This window comes from Syngnathoides biaculeatus, chromosome 10 (genome assembly GCF_019802595.1).
Source record: "Syngnathoides biaculeatus isolate LvHL_M chromosome 10, ASM1980259v1, whole genome shotgun sequence".
Taxonomy (NCBI): Eukaryota; Metazoa; Chordata; class Actinopteri; order Syngnathiformes; family Syngnathidae; genus Syngnathoides; species Syngnathoides biaculeatus.
Window position 1 is genome coordinate 24,615,001 of NC_084649.1, and position 23,253 is coordinate 24,638,253.

A 23,253-nucleotide genomic window follows, 5' to 3' on the forward strand; every position below is an offset into this window, starting at 1 on the left:
GTCCTGGGTTCAATCTGTGTGGCAGTTTGGATGTTCTCCCCTTGCCTTGTGGGTTTTCTAAGGGTGGGCGCTCCAGTTTCCTCCCACATCCCCAAAACATGCAACAATAATTGGACACTCTAAATTGCCCGTAGGTGTGATTGTGAGTGCGATTGGTCATTTGTCTCCTTGTGCCCTGCGATTGGCTGGGGGCCAGTTCAGGGTGTACCCTGCCCGTTGACAGCTGGGATAGGCTCCAGCAGTCCCTCAGACCCTTGTGAGGATAAGCGGCTAAGAAAATGGATGGATGGATTTACACTGCTTAACTTTATCGCTTTGTGACAGTGAGTACTGTTAAAATCGCCTTTTGAAATTTTCTGTTCGGATAATTATTATTATGGCGACGGTCCGACTCCAAAACTGATATTTGTTATCGTGATGCAATATTTTTTTTCTCAAATTCAAATGAGGTTGAAGTTAAGACCATTTCATTGTTTTAACACAATTAATCATAGAAAAGAGTGTTGAAATGTTGAAGCATTGTTTTGGTTTGATGATGGCAAATGTAATCATGATGTACAAATTGAAAATAAGAACATATTAAGATGGTTTTGTACATGCCTGAGCAGTTTATAAACGATAAACTGTAAGCCTTAATGACTGCATTTCAGTTTCAAAACAACAACATGTTTTTTTTTTTGTTTTGTTTTGTTTTTTGATTTAAATTGTAAAGGTCGCTGCCGGAAAGATTGCGACGGTAACAGAACTTTTCCAAATATTCTTGCTCGCTCGCATGTGCTGGACTGGCCTCACACCAACACGTGCAACTATTTAAGTCTTAATCATTGCCATTTGCACCGGAGTGCGCTGATACAGTACCGCTCAATAGGAACTCTTTCCTAGAAATCCTGAAGCGAGCCGGGTTCTCAGAAGGCCCGTGGACTAATGTCTACCCGGATGCAGTTAAATACGTGTTTTCTAACGCGAAGAATACATAAAAAACGTCCGCGTCGTTTCCTAAAGCGCGCCGACGTCGAGTTGGGGATGTAAATTGTCGTCTGTGGGCAGAAGTTCAGGTCCGGGTGACCTCGTAAAAAGTGGTTCCAGTGATGATTAACGTGCGTGCCTGCGAGCGAGGTGGCCTGTTCTGAGGAATTCTCCCCTCGAGGCATTTTTCTGGTAGTTTTCCAAGAGCTCCAGAAGGAGTTGTTGTTGAAAGCGGTTCCGGCAGGCTTCACAATATGAGCTGTGATTTTGGATTTTTCTTTTCTTTTCCTCTTCTTTCTTTCTTTCTTTCTTTCTTTCTTTCCCATGTTCAGAATACACGAAAGCAGATTCTCGGAACATCGGGGATGATTCGACTGGGAGATCTAACGAGAAAGCGGGACGATATTTACACGGTAGACGGGGGCCGCACTACCGAGAAGCTTTGAGGGACAATGGCGCCGTTGGTGGGAGATGACACATTTATGGCTTATGTTTTATGAATGTCTATTTATGGGTGACTGTCTGTTTGTCTGCAGTCTGCGACAATAACCTTATTAGTGCTGTTCGGAGGAGTTTTATGACGTCCCCAAAGCAAATGTGGGAAAAAAGGTAAGTGTGATTGTGCCTATTGGGTAATATTCAAATTATTCAATATTTTTTTAAAAACATTTTTAAACCTATTTTCTTCCTAATCTCTCATTTACGGCTATCGGCCTCGAAAAGGTACAGTCTAAGAATCAAAATGACAGGATTCATCTATTCATCAACTCCCAACAACCAGGAAGTAGCTTGGTAAAAATAAACAACTGAAAAATGTAGGATTAGGCTCGTTAAACCATCAAAACAAATACATAACTTCCAATTAGAGCGGCGTTTTGAGCTATGAGTTTAATTTGTTCCAAGGCCACGCTTGTGTGATTTGAAACACTCGGATCTCAAATCATTTTTCCATATTGCAATGAAGGAAAATGTCAGAAGCCTCCCAACAAAATGACAATGGAAATTTTCGTTTATATTGGATAAATAGCACACAATGATATTGTGCTTTATCTAGAAATAAATGTTGATATAATTAAATAGTAAAGAGTTTTTGCTTCAATCCAGTTCAGATTGTGGTGCAGTTCACCTGTTGTAGTTGCTTCCTTAGCCACCTGGGGGCAGTAGTGTGATGTACATGAAGACAAGCTACAGAACTGACTCAGAACTGCTGTAATATTAATTTTTCAAAAAGAATAAACAATTTAAGCTTGCAAGTGTAATGTCTGGCTCCAAGTCTTGCTAAACTGTTTGTGTTCAAAAATCCGCCGTGACACTGATGCTATTCATGTATGTTTAGTTTGACAGTAAATGTCATTTGGGTCGGCAAAAAGCAACTCGTAGCCTCATTTGTTTAAGAATTGTTTGTTGTTTTATGCAAAACTCAAACTTGTGAAGTCAGTCGAGTCGAGTCCGCTGCCGCCAGAAATTGTGTCGAACCTTTTTGCTCCCAAATCAAAGCAAATAAAATCATCCTAATCTCAGGAAACTCAAACTCGTATCTCAATGCAGCCACAGATGTTTGTGTGTTGTTGGGTTTTTTTTTTTATCTCATGAGAAAATATTTAATATTATTAATAATATATTTCAGCCCTTTCGCTGCGTTAGCGCCGTGCTAGCGTGTTACTGCTGTGTTACTGGCATGTCTCAGTGATATTTAGCAGTAAGTTTTATTTTAACCGGCCCTGTTAGCGTTAGTGCTAGCCCGGCGTCCGCGTTAGCGCTATCTTTAGCTTGAGCACCGCGCTAGCGTTAAACTGTCTCTTGTACCGTCTTTCTTTGTAAATATCTCGTTTTTCAATGTGGGCACTTGCGGCTTTTACACAAGTGTACGCAGCAAAATTATTTCTTTTACAAATGTACTCGGTGAGCCTTGTAACCAGGTGCGCTCTGTAGGCCGGGAATTACGCTATGGATTGTGTTCCTCGCATGGGTCAAGACGATGAATTACCTTACTGGGACTACTCGGAGGATTTTTAGTTGCTTCCCAGGTAGAGGTTATTACCAAAAATGCCATTGTTGCTTTCCACCCAAAAATGTAAATAATATAAATATATATGTAATAAAAATAAATATATAAAAAAATATGCACATTTTTGCTTATTACCATGAGCCAAATGACTGTCAATTTATAGTGTAAAACTATTTTTAGCAAGAACTTGGGCAATTTTGCTATTAGGTTAGCATCCTGAATTTGGGTATTTTATACATGAAGTTTTAAAACATATACAACTAATAAAATTAATATTTGGCCGAGACTTAACGTATTTCTTCTTTTGCGGGCATGGTCTGGAACATAAACGAGGGATTACTTTATCTTGTTTATGACAAAAAAATAAGACCATTTAATGGTATATGCACAAGTTGAACATTCAATTGCGTAATGTTTTTGCATACCACTTGGGGGAGCCCACGTGCCACAAGTGGTGCTTGGACCCCATTTTGAGAATCAGTGCACTACAAAATGAGTGTACCGTAATTTCCGGCCTACAAGCCCCAACTTTTTTCACACGCTTTCAAACCTGCGGTTTATGCGGCGCGAGCATTAGCACGCCTGGTTATAAGCCTTGGTACACAAAGTTTAATGCTAATGCTAGCCCCGCTAACGCTCTTTCTGTGTACCAGGTCTTATAACCAGGTGCGCTCAGTAGGCCGCGAATTACGGTGGTTATTTATCATTGGAACAATTTCATATCATGGCTGTTGAGGCTGAAAACAGAAAATGTTGAATGCTTTTCTTGGTCAGTTGTTCGTTGTTTCAAAATATCTGCTGGCGATGATGATGATGATGATGATGATCATGTAGATGACCAATTCCAAGGAAGTATTGGTCACATGTAAAAGCACGAACTTTTCCAAAATGCGGACTCCCCTCGCGCACACATGACTCTTTTTTTATGCAAACCAATTTTTCCGTCTGCTAAGTTGAAATGAATGAAAAATGAAAAAGACCAATGTTTTCATTTCAGTGGCGTTGAAAGATTCAATTGGGTCAATTTGGAAAGGTACTGATTGAGGTCACAAATGCGGCAGCCCGGCGAATACTTGATTTGGGATTTGCGGAGATGGAATGTAATGGGGGGGGGGGGGGGGCTGGGGGGACCTTTCTGGATACATTCAGAGAAAAGTCTTTCATGTAACAAGTGAGAAAATCTTATCTTACCTTGCTTATGTCCTCATGTAGCCTCGGTTCATCACATTTGTACTGTAACAAACACGGATTTTCTTTTTTTTTTTTACCCTCACAAATATGTCACGTCGCTCTCACGCGGACCACGTCCTTCTCCGGGTAATCTTTAATACATAAGACTCTCCGCTCAAGTTCATGTACGACGCTGTTTATAATCAATAATGGCCGTATGTGGACAACAGTATTTGGTAGTACGTTTTACTCCGTCTGGACCAGCAGCCTTCCGGGGGTTCACGCTGTTGCCCCCCCCCCCCCCCTTCGCCCCCCATCTGCCGATGACTCGCTTGTGTCTCCTGGGGTCACCTCACAGCCTCTGAAGTTTATCAGGTGGGATAGGCTTCAGCACTCCCCGCGAGCCTCGCGAGGATAAGCGGCTAAGAAAATGGATGGATGGATTGTTTTACTCTACACTGCTCACAGTTCTGAGGACCCCGGTTCGATCCCGGACCCGCCTGTGCGGAGTTTGCATGCGTTCTCCGTGCCTGCGTGGGTTTCCTCCGGGTGGGCACTCCGGTTTCCTCCCACATCCCCAAAACACGCAACATTAATTGGACACTCTAAATTGCCCCTAGGTGTGACTGTGATTGTGAGTGCGGCCGTTTGTCTCAATGTGCCCTGCGATTGGCTGGCAACCAGTTCAGGGTGTACGCCGCCTCCTGCCCTCTGACGGCTGGGATAGGCTCCAGCGACCCTTGTGAGGATAAGCGGCTAAGAAAACGGATGGACGGATTTACACTGCTTCACTTTATCGCCTCGTGACCGTGAGTAATGTTAAAATTCTCATTCCAAATGTTCTGTTTGGTCCGACTCTAAAACTAATATTTGTTACCATGATTTTTCTGAAGTTTGTGAGGGCTCCGTCGACCTCCCGTGGTCTGTTGTTGGCAAGACAGGACTCTATCCCCTTCTTCTAGTCCTATTTGCCATTTTTGAGGAAATGTTCTCTCCAAGTAGCGGCACGGTGGTTCAGTTGGAAAGCGTTGGCCTCACACTTCTGAGGTCCCGTGTTCAATCCCGGACCCGCCTATGTGGAGTTCCCATCTTCTCCTTGTGCCTGGGTGTTTTTTTTCGGGGCACTCCAGTTTCCTCCCACATCCGAAAAATATGCAACATTTATTGGAATCGTTCAATATGTACCATCATTTCTCATGTATAACGTGCGCTCATGTATAATACGCGCAGTCAAAAGTTGACCTCAAAATTCTCCGGGCACTTCGGTTTCCTCCCACATCCTAAAAACATGCAACATTAATTGGACACTCTAAATTGCCCATAGGTGTGAATTTGAGTGCGGCTGTTTGTCTCTAACTGCCCTGTGATTGGCTGGCAACCAGGCCAGGGTCTACCCCGCCTCCTGCCTTATGACAGGTGGGATTGGCTCCAGCACTCCCGTGACCCTTGTGAGCATAAGCGGCTAAGAAAATGGATGGATGGATGTTATCTCCAACCTGTCAGATGTTTGTTTTTAAGTGCTATTTGATCACTATTCTGTGGAGCTGTTGTGCCACCTATGCACAAATATCACCATCATTATCTGCATTTTATGTTTTTCTCCGTGTCACTTCCTTGCACATAATTTCACAAAATTTGGCTTTGCACTTTTTTTTTTTTGCAGTATGCTGAAAAGAAAATGACGAAAAACCCTTGCTTTGCACTTTGAAAAAGTAATAAATGATGCCAGATAGGTGATTTTTTTTTTTTTTAATCTCTCCGGGGTTGGCCGATAGGAGGCTTTTTTCATCCCGTTTATCTTCTTTTTATCATTTTTCTGACGCTTCTGGGAATTCCGGTCCAATCGTCTTCAATTATCCTTGTGATCTTGAGCGATAGCCATGCGATAGTCGCAGGGGTGCCAGGACGGTTATAGCGGCTACCGCATGCTTTTGAAGTCACTTCTAATCAGCGAAGAATGTGGAAGTCGCAGCGGAGGAGAATCCATTTCGGATCTCGGGATCCTTTTAATGGTTTGATGGTCGCGCATTTCTGCTGTGGGCTCATACCTCAGCCCTGCAGAATCGATTTGTCGGATGGTGATTCACCACACTGCGGTCTCTCAACATGGCCGCCTTATTACCTTGACGAAATCTCCTCGCCGTCGTCTCCAAAGGTTTCGCCGAGTTTGATGCAGTGAGCTGAAAGGGACTGACTGTACGCGGTACTGCACGTGCTCCGCAGTAAAAAAAAATTAAAAAATTCAGAATTTCATTTTGATTCTGCTTCTTCGAAATATTGCTGGTACGGAAATATCTGTTTAAAATTCCACTGCAGGGGGGCGTTGGGGGGGACTTGGTTTCACCTTGGTTTGCGTTTATGCTTGTTTTGTTTTTTATTCTAGAACGATAAGAGTGAGTAAAGCAAATCGTTGAAAATGTTTTTATTTGCATACGCTTGAATGCAATGGGAACTCTCCATGTTCCAAATTGACAAATTAATAAAATGGTATATCCCGCGACCCTCGTGAGGATAAGCGGCAAAGAAAATGGATGGATGGAAAATCATTTATCAAATGATTTGTTACAGAAAGTAAAGAAAATGGGAAAAATAGACATTCCACAATTCACCTGCATTTCATGGTTTTTTTTTTTCCTCGTAAACCACAATATTAACGTCAGTTCTAGTGCTAGTTCTCTATTGGATTTATGTCTGGGCGTCGGGCTGGTCAAGAAAGCAGCATGCTGTTTTTTTTGCGGGCAATAAAAATGAAAAATCCCATCCATCCAATTATCCATTTTCTTTGCCACTTATCCTCACGAGGGTCGCGGGGAGTGCTGGAGCATACCCCAGCTGTCAACGGGCAGGAGGCGGGGTACACCCTGTACTGGTTACCAGCCAATCGCAGGGCAGACAAGACAGACAAGACTCGCACTCACAATCACACCTTGGGGCAATTTAGAGTGTCCAATTAATGTTGCGTGTTTTTGGAATGTGGGGGGAAACCCACGGAGGCAAGGGGAGAACATGCAAACTCCACACAGGCGGGTCCGGGATTGAACCCAGGACCTCCAAACTGCTTTACCAGCTGAACCACCGTGCCTCCCCCCCAAAATGTAATTTACTGTATAAATTGAAAACTGGTCTACATTTTGCTTCCTTACGTATCACAAAACTCATATTAGGTACTATTTCCGAATTGCTTCACATGTGTGTTGCATCGAGCCATATTGAATTGCTATTCCGGGCCAGGCCCAACGGAGTACAATCCATAATTCCTCTGCATTCCACGATTTTGCCTTAGAACGATCATTTTTTTTTTAAGCGCTCCATTCGAGTTCTTCATTGGGTTAAGGTCTGGGGATTGAGCTCGCCACTGCAGGCGCCAGAGTTTGTTCAGCTCAGGGTTGATAAAACCTGCATTCATTTGGTGATTGGAAAGAAAAGCAAAAATGCAAAGTAAATACATATTTTATCAGCACTGGACTTCCTTTCACAATTCTTCAGAATTTTGTGCGTTTTTTGGCTCGGACAGCATTTTTAAAAGCCTTCCCAAAATTCTCTGTTGGTTTGGGTCTGGGGATCCGGCCGCTGATCGTTACTTTAAATTTCGGGCCTGGGTTTTGCAGTTTATTCATTTGAGAAATCACAGGTAAGCAAAAGTTTTGGAGTTTTTAATACTTTTAATAAGTATTTTTTTTTCAAACAGTGAAAAAATTCCTTTTCCATCACTTTCTGAAAAGGAACAAGACATTTCTTACATTTTAACTTTTCTTTTGAACATGCAGCAATGCATCGTGTGCTCGAAAATAAAATGTACTATAAGGATGTTAATTTGTGTATATATATATATATATAAAGATTTTTAAGCACACTGATATTATTTTGAACTGTATACAATGCAAGAAGCCTTATACACCACAAATGTCTCCTGCAGTCACAAAAAGTCTTTATGGGCCGGACGAGCGTTGTTTTTTTTTTTTTTTCTATCATTTTTTTCATTTTTTTTACAAGGTGCGGGGCCTCGGGAAACGCCTCGGCCGAGCGGTTCCGTCCGCCTCTAGCCGTCCTGCGGGCCGGGCCCCTTGATGAGCCGCTTGTGACCCCTCTTCCCCGCGGGTCCGCGCGGCTTGGCGAAGGCCTGCCTGAACGCGTGCTGTTTCGGGTGGACCTCGTCGTACAGAAACTCCTCTGTCAGCTCGTCCCCGTCGTCGATTTCCAGCTAAAAAGGGAGGCGGAGTGGGGGGGGGAGAAAAAAAATTCATAATGCATTTGCCACGCTGCGGCTTCTTTTTTTGTGAGTCTATAAAATCCCCCACCAAAATACACAGCATGTAATGTTTCTTCGAGCTCCGAATTCTTAGAAAAGACAAATACAGTGAACATGACCTCAGTGTCCTCAAAGGCATTTTTTGTTCCTGCAGCTGCTTGATCGAATGTTTTCGTGTGTGTGTGTGTGTGTGTGTGTGCGCGTGTGCATGTGCAACTTAAAAAAAACAAAAAAAAACCCGTCCCCTTTTACCTTTTTGGTGACCTGCAGATGGTAATCTCTCTCCACCTCCTCCAGGAGTCGACTCTTGCAGCTGGAGTAAAGCATTCGCTCTTTGACGCTGCAGCTGTATCCAGGCATGGAGTAGATGAACACTACAAACACAATGGAAGACCCTTTTTGTCTTATTGACGTCAGCACCCAAATCGTCACTTTAGGTAACTACTGAGCCCTTTTCGACAGATTTGTATCTTAGTTAGGCTTAAAAAGCCGAACCGTATTTGTTTCGATCCCAGAAAATAAATCAATGAGTAAATATGTGCCACCAGGATTTCAATCAAAAATGACACTGAAAATTTGATGATGTAAAATTCGCATTCTTATTTCAAAGTGATCAAATTTTTCAATAGCTGTATTTCAGTTTAACTTTTCATTTGTTAACAAATTCGCAATATAAAAAAATTCAACCAATAAAATTCAAATGCAATATTTTCAGTCCAATTCAACGCTGCAATTCGCTGTCGGAAATTCACCGTCTAAATTCAGTGTTAAGAAGGTGGGGTTACTGCAGGTCAGAACTCGAACAGCCAGCCAATCCCGAATTGTAGCAACTATTGAAAATGTGATCACGTTACATTTCAAATTCAAATCCTGTTTTCTGTGGCATTTCCAATTGAAATCCTGGTGGCACTAATTTACTTCCAAACAATCCAGTTACACTTTCTTAGTCAGGTGACGTCACGTGACTGACAAAGCGTAACTGGATTGGCTGGCTGTTGGGTTCTGACCTGAAGTAACCCCGCCTTCTCAACACTGAATTTAGACGGTGAATTTCAGACAGTGAATTTTACCCAGTTGAATCTCAGGAGACTAAAAATATTGCGTTTGAATTTTTTTCTATGGCCAATCTGTTAACATTGAAAAGTTAAACTAGAATACAGCTATTGAAAATCTGATCACTTTGAAATATCGATGTGAATTTTAAAACATCAAATTTTCAGTGTAGTTTTTAATTAAAATCCTGGCGGCACATATTTACTTCCATCCATCCATTTTCTTTGCCGCGTATCCTCACAAGGGTCGCTGGAGCCTATCCCAGCTGTCGACGGGCAGGAGGCGGGGTACGCCCTGAACTGTTTGCCAGCCAATCGCAGGGCACATAGAGACAAACAGCTGCACTCATAATCACACCTAGGGGCAATTTAGAGTGTCGAATGTTTTTGGAATGTGGGAGAAAATTGCATTGGCTACCCGGAGAAAACCGACGCAGGCACAGGGAGAACATGCAAACTCCACACAGGCGGGGCCGGGATCGAACCCGGGTCCCCAGAACTGTGAGACCAACGCTTTTACCAGCTGCAGCACCGTGCCGCCATATTTACTTCAGTACCATCACTACCATGTAAACTCAAATATTAACAAGGCCCAACAATTATTGTTTTTTTTTTTTTAGCTTTACATTTAAATACAATGTTTATTTGGCTAGCAACATCATGCAAGGTTATTAAATATAAAATGGAATTTAGCCAATGAAGGAAATGTCATCTGTGTCACAGTTGACTTACTGACAAATTTCCCAAAAATATGTATGCTCGGGATCTTGAAGACTCTAAATTGTCTGTTAGTGTGATTGTGACTGCAATTGTGCGTGTCTGCTAGGCTACCAGGTTCTTTTGCTGATGTTTACATATTTTGTGTGTATTAAAATGTACAGAGGGTGACGCATGATGAGCGCGACATGGCTCGATGCACGGATACGGGTTATAATTTGTAATCGTGTACATTCGCGCAGATCTTCGAATTCACCCTTGACGCCGTCCCACGATTGATTCAGATAAGCCACGAGCTGTTTATATTTATATTTCTATTTATCCGTTCATCTTTTTACTGTTTCTGTCTTCGTTAGGGCGATAGATGAGCCGGCGTCTAAGCCATCTATCTGAGTTTGGCGTGAGAGAAACGAGGGCCACCCTGGACTGGTCGCAGGCCAATCGCAGGGCACGTAGACAAACAACCGTAGACGCTCACATTTATATCTATGGAAAATTTGTAGTGGTGTGCAGTGCGCGTTTATAGAATGCGGGAGGAAGCCAGAGGACTCGGCGAAAATCCAAACAAGTCAGACCTCACCCAGGGAGGCCAAAGACCCTCCCAACGCTGAGGCAAACGTGTTAAGTGGGGCACTAGACGAGCGCTGCTCATGGTTCGGGGAAGAAAAGCGTCCATCCGTTTTCCGAGCCGCTTATCCCCATTTCTCAGAAATCAAACTTGACGCCGGTGCGCCTCAATCGTCTGGCCTATTCTAAACAGCCAAACCCGCCCGCCCGTCGCTAAATATAAACCCGCCGTCGTCACATGCGGAGACGTTCCACCCAAATAGGAATAAAACACGGGAACGGACGACGTCGTACCGACGGATTCGAGGTAGTCGCCTTCGTGGCGGTGTTTGTAGAGGAAGAAGTGATATCTCGGCGTGTCTTTGGGAACGCGGCACGGTAAATCCCGGGTCTCCGTCTGGTGGGAATGAACCAGCTCGATGGTCTCCTGCTCCATGTCCAATCTCTGAAAGAGCGACGGAGGGTGTGTTGGTCACTCGGTGTTTAAATTCTTTGGAATTTACAAAGTGACCGGCGGGGGCTGACCAGCTGTACGTAGTTGATCTGCTTCTGCGCAAGTTGCCGGAGGGCCCGTCGGGCCGTCTCCTGCAGCGGGAAAGCCAGGCCTTGGAGGGTTTGCTGTTTGCTGTCCACGCTGTTCTCCGTCGTAACCTGCGGGGGGCAGCAAGCACGCGTCTTACTTGCAAAACGGAGAAGGAAATGTTTGTTTGAAGAAGATTACCAAAGAACAGAGCGGCTTCGGATTCGAGGAAGGCATTTGGCTCCGATGAGAGAGGCCTTCCCTGGAAGTCGCAAACGCATCGCATCTTCAAAACCATCCTCCCCTCCATCCGTTCATCCGTTTTCCGAGCCACTTATCCTCACAAAGGGTCACCCCCCGCGCTCACATTCATACCTACGGGAAATTTAGAGTCGTGTGGGAGGAAACAGGAGTGCCCGGAGAAGGCTGGGATTTGAACCCCGGTCCCAGAATTGTGTGGCAGATCTGCCCTGAGCAATTGCCCCGCCGTTCCGCCTCGTCATGACCCGACGGTGCAAAAACTGACACCTGCCCCAGTGTTTCCCAGCCCAGTCACATATTTTAAATAGGAAATTAAAAAGAAATCAAAGCACAAAAATGACAATATATCATGTCAGTACTTCTACCGAATGTACTAATTGGACACTCTAAATTGCCCCAAGGTGTGATTGTGAGTGCAGCTGTTTGTCTCCATGTGCCCTGCGATTGGCCGGCAACCAGTTCAGGGTGTACCCCGCCTCCTGCCCAATGGCAGCTGGGATAGGCTCCAGCTCTCCCCGCGACCCTCGTGAGGATAAGCGCCGAAGGAAATGGACGGATGGATGCACTCACAATTCAATCTGGGCCACTTCCTTTGAAGACGAGGCTAATATCTTTGGTATGAATGGCAGCAGGGTAATTGAACCTTCTGACAGTGAGTAAGAGACGGTCATTAACGCCAATGGTAGAGAGTGAATTAATAATCATTTACAAACCAATTAAGTGAAATTTGATCAAAACTGGAGAGGTGGGGGGCGTCCTTTGATCCAAACATATCGGCTGCACATGATTCAAATGTGTACATCTACGTGGTGCAGCACGTCGATTGCGAGTCCCTGATCTACCCGACTATTGATTTCACACTGTGCCCAAATCCGATGTTTTTGTAACGTCTGTTTACGTGTACAAGTGACACATATCCAATATCACTATGTTTACATTTCTTGCGTAACCAAAGTACAGCAACAACCGAGTCCACATTGGGCTCCGACCACACGAAGTAAACAGATGAGCTTTTATCGGCTAACACGCTAATAGTTGCTTCCAAAATGACCCTAAAATGCATTCTACGGAACACCATCTGAAAAGGTTGGAATTATTCTTCTCAATCTCAAATTACCAAAAAGTACTTATAATGCCAAGTTGGCTCATTTGAGAACAACGCGTATTAAAAAAAAAATGTCTGTCGCAGAGGTTTACGGAGGTTAATGTGTGGCCGCAATCGTTTCCGTGTACGTTCCGTGGAGACGACTCCGCCCTATTTTTTTTTTTTCAATCATAGTTAATGAATGCGAGTTTGTGTAAAACCAGGGGTCATTTATCTAATTATTGGTATTTGTATTGAATACTAGCGGAAAAGATCGATGGATTCCGGCAAAGGTTAACGTGTGGCCGAACGCCCTTCCGTGTTCATGAACCGTCAAATCCGTCACTATATGGAATTTATTCCTGACGAGAACGGATCCAGCAACTAAGTATTCGTATACGTCCAGACTTTTCTACGCTTTGAAACTTTTCTGTGTAAATGTCGACGACTTACGCACCGGATCCACGTGTGGATCCAGTTGTCCAAGACAAGCGGAAGCGAATTAGCAGTCCAATTTCTTATCGGCGAAAACATCAACATCGGCATTAAATACGGGAGTTTATCTTATTTTTCCACGTACCTTTTGTTTATTTTCACCTTCTGAATGTCTGACGGTATCGGACAAGACTCTGGGCGTCGTGCTACAAGACGTATTTCCGTCGTCTCCGACCGACTTAGCATTGAACGGCAACGCGGCGACGTAAACAAAAGTCACGTGATCTTATGACGTAAGTGCACGAGCTCTATTCAACGGAGGGGTCTTGGAACATCTTTGTGGGTCACATGATAGACATCGATAGTAAATTTTAGGTTGGCTGAATTCAATAAAAATATAAGGATGGTTGGGAGATACCAATCATAATTCATTAATGCATAGGGCAGTTATCGGTTTCTGAAATAAAAGCTTTGTCATCGACGAGTTTTACATCGGATTCATCTGGCTTTGTGCGGTTGGACAATCTGCTAGTAGGCGTGTCTTTTTTTTTGTGTCCGCTTTTCTGTCCGATTTCAACCCGAAAACAATCAAAATAACCCTCAAAAGTCCAAAATGGCGGACTTCCTGTTTCTTTTCAAGCGCGGCCTCATCGATTTGTTTTTTTAGGGCTCTGCTCGTGATAGAAATCTAACCTTAAGGAAAACTGACTTCGGGTGTAAACTTAAAAAAAAAAAAAAAATCTGGATGGTTGGGAGCTAGATGAACATGCCGATTACATTTCACGTTTGTCAGGAAAACTGTCTTTTTACAATATGTACCGGTCACGGTACAGTGAAAGTGGGTCAAGAAAAATAATGTTTTAAAACTTGATTTGCTGCACATTAGTAATCTTCGTGTTCTATCGTCTCCGAGTACACTTGTGAATTTAGACTTCTATTAAAACTCATGCTCCATAGTGAATTTCCATATTTTAGGGCCCATATCCTGTATCCACTTTAGACTACGTGACATAATTATGAATTTGACGCTCGTGTCGTGATACTGTACCATGAGAACCGTTCCTTAGGTCCCGATACATGAAAGTGATCAGTCCCGATTGATACGTACCCGTTTGACTCTGCCCTGTAAAGGCAAAACACAAGTTCGGTGTCAGAACCATTCACTCAACAACCGCGCGGACGCGTAATGCCTTGCTAAAGTATTCACACCCCTTTGATGTTTTCAACATTTGGTTACATCCCAAATTAAAAAAATATACAACAACAGTCGTTTAGATTTGACACATAAATCCGCACAGTAAGGAAGTGTCAGAACCCAAATAGGGCAGCGCGATGTACTGTACAGCGTAGATAAATATTACAAAGGACTATTTAGGCCAAACTGAAATGAAAAACTAAATCACATTATGAGATCAAAGAAAAACACATTTTACTCTCAAGAATCAAACTACAGTACAACTGTTCTGTTCTCGACCACAGTCTGTTCCAGAAGCCGGTCCGAGAAGTGATTTGTTCGAAAACTGAATCAATATTTCCCATTACAATTAATGGAAAAAGAAATAATGCGTTCCAAGCCTAAAAAAGTTTGGCTTTGTAAAGCATTTTTTTTAGCTTTTCCTGATAATAAACAGTATAGTAGGAATACATTTATAGTTTAAATACTTTATATAATAAAATAATTGAATTATTTTGTGCTTTAAATGTATGCTTTAGTAGTAGAGTAGCCTAGGCTGGGAGAAAAACATTAACGCGTAACTAGAGTAAATGTCGCTACTGGGACATGTTTGCGTACAGAGGCTGCATTCTACACAATAACAAAGCGCGTCGTCGGTCAGCTGGTCGGGCCGCGCACATTGTATTATTTCCGGGTTTTGTCAGGGGCGTTCCAGTACCGATTTTCATTTGAAAACAGATGCCAAAAAAATCTCGAAATTTTCATCCGAAAACCGATTTGTTCGAGAAGGAGGACGTTTGAGAAACGGGTATTCACAGTATATATTTTGGGAGGGAGGGAGAGAACAAGATAGGACATAAAACAAGATATGTTTTGTATTTTCAATGAAAAATAATTTTTTTGAAGGCAGAAGGGATTTTTTTTTGGGGGTGGCAGTGGGGGTCACATTTTAGTTGAGACCGAGTTGGGTTTGAGATTCAAAATTATAATCTTATGATTTTAAAGGGTTAATTTTATGACTCCTATTATAGTTGCAATCATACAGTAACAATATTGTCCTCTTAAAAAAATAAATTATCTACATTTTACAAATACTGTAGTATCCCTCCATCAATCCAATTTTCAGAAACTTGTTTTCATGATTTCACTTTGTCATCATTAAGCATTATGTGCAGTATTTTAGGGAGGGGGGGGGGGTTTCAGGGAATAATTCCGTCCATTTTGGTATACAAAAATGAGAGTGAACGTAAAGGGGGTGTATACTTTTGCAAGGACAACGCCACCTGGGTGATTTAGACGTCCCACCTCGGTGATCTTGATCCTCTGCAGCTCCCGCTCAGCGAGCGTGAGCGGGGCGGGACCCGAGCACGACGACACGTGACGTTGGTAGCCCGACAGGCAGACGTCTTCCTGTATTATTGGGGGTGGGGCGGGGGGGGGAGGGGGGGGGTTTAGAAGGTAGACAGAGGCCCATTTGAAGCTCACATCGGTGCCAGAACACAGCCGAGCAAATCGTCTGACCTCCAGCGTGCCGAACATCTCGTACTTCACGTGGCCGCCGCCAAACTCCTTCTTGACGGCGCCGCGAGTGGCCGCGTACAACATTTTGTCTTTGACCTGCAGAGAAGCAGACAGAGCGTGACTCCGGAGCTCGGGTGTAAAACTTGAAGCCCGCGGCCCAGATCTGGCCCGCCGCATCATTTGATGTGGCCCGCTGAAGCAAATTACGCGCGTCAACGTCCGAGATTCTTTGCTAAAATCTGAACAAAACTTCAATATTGTCATATGTAATGAACAATAATGTTGAGATAGGGCATTTTTCTGCTTCCAATCCCCTTTTTTACAGTCACTTGATAAATAGTTCCGCAAACTATTATCATTGTGATTTGAAAACTAGTTATGCCTTAATTTGGATACATTTGTGCATATGAAAGAATATGAATGAGGTTTGATTTCACTGTCAAAATGGCCCTCTCAAGTTTTTTTTTCTTGAACATGAGTTTGTCTTGTCAATATTTGACACAAAATATTTGATACAAAATGATTCCTTTTTTCATCAAAAACAGCACGTACAACTTTTTTAAAATCTGCCTGTTTTGAGCGGGACTTTTTCCAAATTGGAACTATTTTCTCCATAACATGCCACTTTTTGTGAACATGCTGCGTATAACTTTTTTTTCCCCATAAATATATGACCTTTTCTGAGTGTCGCTGCGTTAAACCACAGGTGTCAAACTCAAGGCCCGGGGGCCCGATCTGGCCCGCCACCTGATTTTATGTGGCCCCCAAAGTCAAGTCTAGAGTGTCAATTTCTATGATTATTGTAAAAATCTGTACCAAAATTTCAAATTGTCATATATCATCAATGATGAAGTCTAGATATTACAAGCATTTTTGTGTTACCAAACGTCAATAAATGAAAAACACGTGATTTCTGATTCTAAAGCTACTTCATAAATTGATGATGTAAATACGATGAGATGATTGAATATTTTTGTCCCAGAGTCATAACGGCCCTCTGAGGGAAACCGTAACGGCAAGGTGGGCCGCGAGAAAAATGACTTTGACACCCCTGCGTCAAAGAAACATTTCCTACAGGGACATTTCGCAATAATAGGTGACTTTTTGCATTGACAAAACATATTAAAGACTATATTTTATCGGTATCAAAATCCGCTAAGTATGTCAGTTGGATCCCCTCTAGTACGACATAAGATTACGACTTTAAACATTACCACTCTAAAATCAAACAATTACCACTTTAAGGCCTTAAAATTATCAGTTAAAAATCATAGGATTATAATTTTTAAATTACAAGATTGAGGATGGTGAGATTATTACTTGAACCAAAATTGTGTCGGGTTAAGCGTTGGCCTCACAGTTCTGAAGTCCCGGGTTTGATCCCGGCGCCGCCTCTGTGGCGTTTGCGTGTTCTCCCCCCGTGCCTGTGTGGGTTTTCTCCGGGTGGGCACTCCGCTTTCCTCCCACATCCCCAAAACATGCAACATTAATTGGGCACTCTAAATTGCCCATAGGTGTGATTGTCAGTGTGGGGGTATTTGTCTCGACATCCCCAACGATTGGCTGGCGACCAGTTCAGGGTGCCCATTGACAGCTGGGATAGGCTCCAGCACTCCCGCAACCGTCGTGAGGATAAGCAGCAAAGAAAATGGATGGATGGATGGATGGAGTTGGGTTAGCCGGTGGTTTTTAAAACTTATTTGGGCACCAGGAGGTGCTAGTACTGAAAATTGTAAACCAGGGGAGGGTCCTTTTAGCCTTTTAGAGTACGCAACGTTAACGTCATCAGTGATCGAATGATTCGTACTGGGGGCTGCATAAGAGGACATCTTTGGATTTCTATCGCCAGGAGCTAAAATAGCTTGTGATGCTAACAGTCAGCTGCTTGTTTGTTGTTGTGGTGACACCGGAGATTGAAATCAGTTGATGGATTGCCGTGCGGCAAACCGGTTACACGCACATCCGAACACAGCCGCCGTTGTTCAAGGCTCATCTTTATTCCTTTACTTGGGAATTAGCTAAAAAAAAAAAAAAAAAAAGAAAAAAAAGATTGCTAGTCTCATTCTGGGGAAATTTGGATGAATGAAAAGTGAGATAACGACGGAGCGTAACTATCAAAAAAAAAAAACAATGTTAGCTACCTATCAAATCGATCAATCAGATATTTATAGCTTCTTGCCTAAAGTCAGTTGGGATGGGGACCAGCACACCTGTGATCCTAGTGAGGATAAGCGGTACAATGGCAAAATGTTTGATGAAGACTGTATTTTAATGTTGGTCATTATGATGGTACCTCTACTTGGAGAACTGCATTCTTTTTTTTTCTTGTTTTTGTGGAAAAACATTTGACAAGCACTGGGTTGGGGAATTTTAATTTAGCACATTAATTGAGTGCAAAAATATGTATTTTTTAAGCACCCCCCACACGTAAGCTTTCCATTTACTGGGCAATAGTTTTTGCACAAAGACCTCCTATAAATTATCGGGAGGATGAATTCGGCCATCGGTGTGACGTACGGAAGACTGATCAGGTGACCAGGAGAGGAAGAGCCACTCGAAGCCCAGTGCATTGTGGGAGTCCAGGCGGTACAGGACGTAGCAGGGCTCCTGGCGGTCCAGCAGGGGAAGCAGGAAGTGGTCGTAGTCCTGGTCCCAGCTCTGCTCTGGTTCCCTGTAGGCCCCCAGCACCAGCTGCTCTGAAAGTGACACCAGGCGGACGTCACATACCGCCACTTATGTTACGACACGTGAACACGTGTTTGGCTTCTTGAGTAAATCCATATCTCTCTCTCTCAATCCCATCCATCCATTTTCTTTTGCCGCTTATCCTCACGAGGGTCACGGGGAGTGCTGGAGCCAATCCCAGCTGGCAGCGGGCAGGAGGCGGGGTACACGCCGAACTGGTCGCCAGCCAATCGCAGGGCACATCGAGACAAACAACCGCACTCGCAATCACACCTTGGGGCAATTTAGAGTGTCCAATTAATGTTGCGTGTTTTGGGGAATGTGGGAGGAAACCGGAGTTCCCAGGAAAAAAGCCACACTCAGACTCGCCTTTTCAATCGATCGATCAATCAATCAATCAATCAACGATCTAGTTAAAAGATGTCTGTCCTCGCAGGATTCTGCTGGACTTTGCCGACTTGCCTCCCGCTACCGGTTTCTATTCCGAGGGGGCAACACATTCCTGTTCCGCATACTTTCCACCCGTTATCCTTCGCTAACCTTCCCTTTGTTGTGTGCGTACGTAGTGCCAAAATATTCGAAACACGATTGAACGCGATCCAGTCCAAAACGATGCCTTGATGATGATGATGATGTAAAATCCTTACGGAGTCATGGAAATGATTTTTGTATTCAGGTTCCTATTTGCTATTATATCTTGCCATTTGTGAGCATCACAACAATTAGCATGCAAGCATTTTATGAATTCTCTTTTTTAACGGAGGAAATAATTCTTACAGAGCCAACCGAGCATTTTTTCCACTCAGCCTGGTAGCTTTCTGTAAGTTAGCATACAAATAGTTAGCATTTTATAGTAACTAACCACGGGGCACGACATTAATATGATTGAACGTGATGTTGATAATGTAAAATCCTTACGGAGTCATGGGAATTATTTTAGTATTCAGAATTGCTATTTGCTATCATAATCTTGCCATTTGTGAGCATACCAACAATTAGCACGTGAACATTTTTTTCCACTCAGCCTGCTAGCTTTCTGTAAGTTAGCATACAAATAGTTAGCATTTTATAGTAACTAACCACGGGGCACGACATTAAGTATGATTGAACGTGATGCTGATAATGTAAAATCCTTATGGAGTCATGGAAATTATTTTAGTATTCAGAATTGCTATTTGCTATCATAATCTTGCCATTTGTGAGCATACCAACAATTAGCACGTTACCATTTTTTCCCACTCATCCTGCTAGCTTTCTGTATGTTAGCATACAAATAGTTAGCATCTTATTATTTTATAGTCACAGACTATAACGGCATTAAATATGATCTAACATAGCACTCAGCGTACTGAGGTTGCTTTTTTTTTTTGCTCTATGTTAGCATACCAGCTGCTACGATGTTAGCATTATTCCTTTCTCAGTAGGCTTTAGCAACTCCATGTTAGCATGCTATTTTTTTTTTTTTAGCATTTGACGAGAATCCACATTTTGTAGGCGCCCCAAAACCTCGAGCGTTTGAGAATAATGATTCAGTGATGAAAATGACTCAGGTGATTGCGTGTCACTGGGAAGAAATCAGTTCACGACCTGCCCCAATTGAAAAAAAAAAAAAAAAAATGAATCATACGAGTGATGTCGTCAATGTTGAAAATGTCCCTTACGCAAAAACAAAGTCATGACGCAAGCAAGATGCGCACACGTCGTGATCGTACCTAGAAGAGGTTGGCCTCGAAGAAAACTTAGCAGCTTTTTCCCCACTTCCTTTCCTTCCGGCCTCCACATCTGTGATTTTTCCGAGAAATCGTTTCGATCGGATTGTCCTGAGCGTGACCAGATAACTTTGTACATTTTTTTTTTCCGAAACATAATCCCCCCTGATCGGCAATGACCAGCAAGTTATTGTAACAATAACATTGCTGTCATAAAGTCACCACGGCAATCACGCTTTTGTTCATTTTAATTTGATTACAATTACCATTTTTTATATATATATATATATAAAAACATGCAACATGAATTGGACACTCTAAATTGCCCCAAGGTGTGATTGCGAGTGCAGCTGTTTGTCTCTATGTGCCCTGCGATCGGCTGGCGACCACTTCAGGGTGTACTCCACCTCCTGCCCGCTGACAGCTGGGATAGGCTCCGACGCTCCCCGCGACCCTCGTGAGGATAAGCGGCAGAGAAAATGGCTGGATATATTTTTGATATCTGGATGCACAATTAGATAGATAAATAGTGATTTTATTTAAGACAGTAAAAGATGTTTTTCAATATAATATAAAATATAATGTATATTTTAAAATCATATGGAAAGAAAGGAAGGATGGTTTACAGTACATTTACTGTATATTTTTATTGCTTAGTATGTGCTCCACAAATTATAATAATTTTCTTTGCCGCTTATCCTCACGAGGGTCGCGTGGAGTGCTGGAGCCTATCCCAGTTCTCAACGGGCATGAGGAGGCGTACACCCAGAACTGGTCGGCAGCCAATCGCGGGGCACATCAAGACAAAAAGCCGCACTCACAATCACACCTTGGGCCAATTTAAAGTGTCCAATTAATGTTGCATGGTTTTGGAATGTGGGAGAAAACCAGAGTACCCGGAGAAAACCCACGCAGGCGCGGGGGAGATCATGCAAACTCCACACGGGCGGGTCCGGGATCGAACCCGGGGACCTCAGAACTGTGAAGCCAACGCTTTTTACCAGCTGTTCCACCGTGCCACATTTGACAAAAATAATTGAAGCTCTTACAATTGTATTTCTACATGCATGGCACAGGTCCCGATCATTTTCCTTGTGTCCTGTTATGATAATTGATATGGTATGATGACATATCTGTCCAATTTTATGTTGATCACCCCCCCCCCCCAGACTGTCCAGGGACCTTGACTCTCCATTTTTTTCATGGTGAATGCTAAGAAAATGATCAGGAAATGTTCACGTTGTACAAAAATGACAACAACAAAAAAAATCATAAATTAGCCCTACCCATTTTTTTGACTTATCTAATAGGAGTCTGTGAAAATAGGAAGCCTGGATATAAGTGTGTCAAATAGTCAAACAGGTGCGTGTGTTTGGGGGAGGGGGGGTGCTAATTTTTCAAACTTTCTCAGAGAAGTGAGAATATGTACACGTACGCCGCAATAAATTAGGATACTGTAGTGAACTGTAAACAATTATTGAGAGACTTTTGGAGACGATAATTGTAAACATTCCAAGCGGGCCCAACGACTCGTGCAAAACAATAAAGAACCAACGGGCATCACAAAAACGATGCCCGGCGTTAGACAATCAACCCCCCCGCCGGCCCCCCGGCGGCGTGTCGTGGTGGGGGTCACTCACCGTCTTGTATCCGCACCTTAATGAGGCGCAGCGCTCCCCCTCTCGCCCGGGCCAGAAACTCCCTCAGCTCTGGTGTCACCACCAAGGCCAGAAACATGGCGGCTCGAGCAGCGTCAGACAAGCAAGCAGGCAGGCCCTCACAAAATGGTCGCTATGAGTCACTAGTAAGCGAGGAACAAAATAATAATAATAATACAAAGTCTGCGATTTTGAAGTTCAGTTGAGTCGAGCTGTGAGGGATGTCAGCGACCTTATGGCTGAGCGAGATAGGACGCCGCTCAAGTAACTGGGACGGTATCGTGTGCGCGCAGGCGGGGAACATGATCGCGCGGCCTGAGGGACAAATTTAGCCGACGGGCCGGTCGTGGTGCTGCTGACCTGTGGGGGGGCGACCGCAAGTGGTGGAGCAGATGACGGGCAGCACGTGTGAGGTCACAAACGCAACAGGGAACCATTTACAAAAGAAAGGTCAACGGATCGGTACATTTGGGTTGTTCACGTGCCATAATATATATATATATATATATTTTTTTTTTTTTAATTTCAGAATATGCCAAAATAAGATAGTAATTCAAGCCAGTGATGATTTATTCTATTTATTACTTTCGGTATAATATTTTGTTTTGTGGCTATGTACTTTTTTTTAGGGGGGAGGGAGTCTGATGCCATGACTACAAAGCATTTAGGAAACAACTTTTTTTTTTTTTAAATATGAATTGGACACTCTAAATTGCCCCGAGGTGTGATTTTGGGTGCAGCTGTTTTGTCACTATGTGCCTTGCGATTGGCTGGCGACCGATCCTGCCCATTGACAGGTGGGATAGGCTCCGGCGCTCCCCACGACCCTTGTGAGGATGAGCGGTGAAAGAAACTGAATGGGTAGATATTAAGTCAAGGCAGCGATGATTTATTCTATTTATTACTTTAGGTATAATAATGTTATGTGGCTGCTATGCACTTTTTTTTTGGGGGGGGGGTTGATGCCATGACTACAAAACATTTAGGACACACTAGATTTTTTTTTCTTCTATTGGAACTATATTTACTTAATGTTTCACCACTACGTGTCATATCTAGGTTTATTGAAATGATGGTAAAGTACTGTATATTCAATTGTGTACATTTTGTTGTTTGTGGGGTTATGCAACACTTTTTTTGGAGTCCGATATGACTGGAAATTAAGACTATTGAACCGAATTTTCAAATTATTTTGATGTTCATGCACTTGATCAGTGTGCCCAATTCAATTAACTGTAAATTTCTCCACAGGCTGCACGGTGCGTCAGCCTCACAGTTCTGAGGACCGAGGTTCAAATCCCAGACCCACTTGTGAACTTTTGGGGAGTGTCTTTGAAAGTACAGGTAAGATTTCAGGTGTGCGTAACAGTTCACGTGACGGTTATGAAACTTAAAATAACTGAGGAGAGACTATTAAAATGTCCAATGGACAGAAACTATGTCCTCAAGTATTATAATTGTGTATATATACACAATA

General features: G+C 43.1%; 2 protein-coding genes across 8 annotated transcripts in view; one reads left to right on the top strand and one right to left on the bottom strand.

Annotated features, from left to right (window-relative positions):
- The window catches only part of hemk1 (HemK methyltransferase family member 1), a 46,481-nt gene that overhangs the window by 21,496 nt on the left and 1,732 nt on the right, over positions 1-23,253 (top strand). The window contains exons 11-13 of one of the 5 annotated variants that reach the window (XR_009796985.1): positions 1,299-1,430; positions 1,503-1,575; positions 23,028-23,120. The gene's annotated coding sequence lies outside the window, so the exon portion shown is untranslated. Of the gene's footprint in view, positions 1-1,298; positions 1,431-1,502; positions 1,576-8,690; positions 8,821-23,027; positions 23,121-23,253 lie in introns of those variants that run through there. The other 4 variants (XR_009796986.1, XR_009796982.1, XR_009796983.1 and 1 more) reach the window with 4 other exon arrangements.
- On the bottom strand, positions 7,968-22,050 carry LOC133508110 (twinfilin-2). 3 transcript variants are annotated; one of them, XM_061833863.1, is made up of 10 exons: positions 21,759-22,050; positions 18,242-18,420; positions 15,725-15,820; positions 15,509-15,613; positions 14,138-14,152; positions 11,451-11,511; positions 11,255-11,380; positions 11,024-11,174; positions 8,646-8,767; positions 7,968-8,345 (listed from the first exon to the last, which is right to left on the bottom strand). In XM_061833863.1, the coding sequence occupies exons 1-10, from the start codon at positions 21,853-21,855 to the stop codon at positions 8,131-8,133; spliced, it is 1,167 nt and encodes a 388-aa protein (XP_061689847.1). In that variant the 5' UTR covers positions 21,856-22,050; the 3' UTR covers positions 7,968-8,130. The 3 variants fall into 3 exon arrangements, with proteins under 3 accessions (XP_061689847.1, XP_061689850.1, XP_061689848.1); XM_061833866.1 differs by having other exon boundaries at positions 18,242-18,415; positions 21,759-21,849; XM_061833864.1 differs by lacking the exon at positions 11,451-11,511 and having other exon boundaries at positions 21,759-22,049.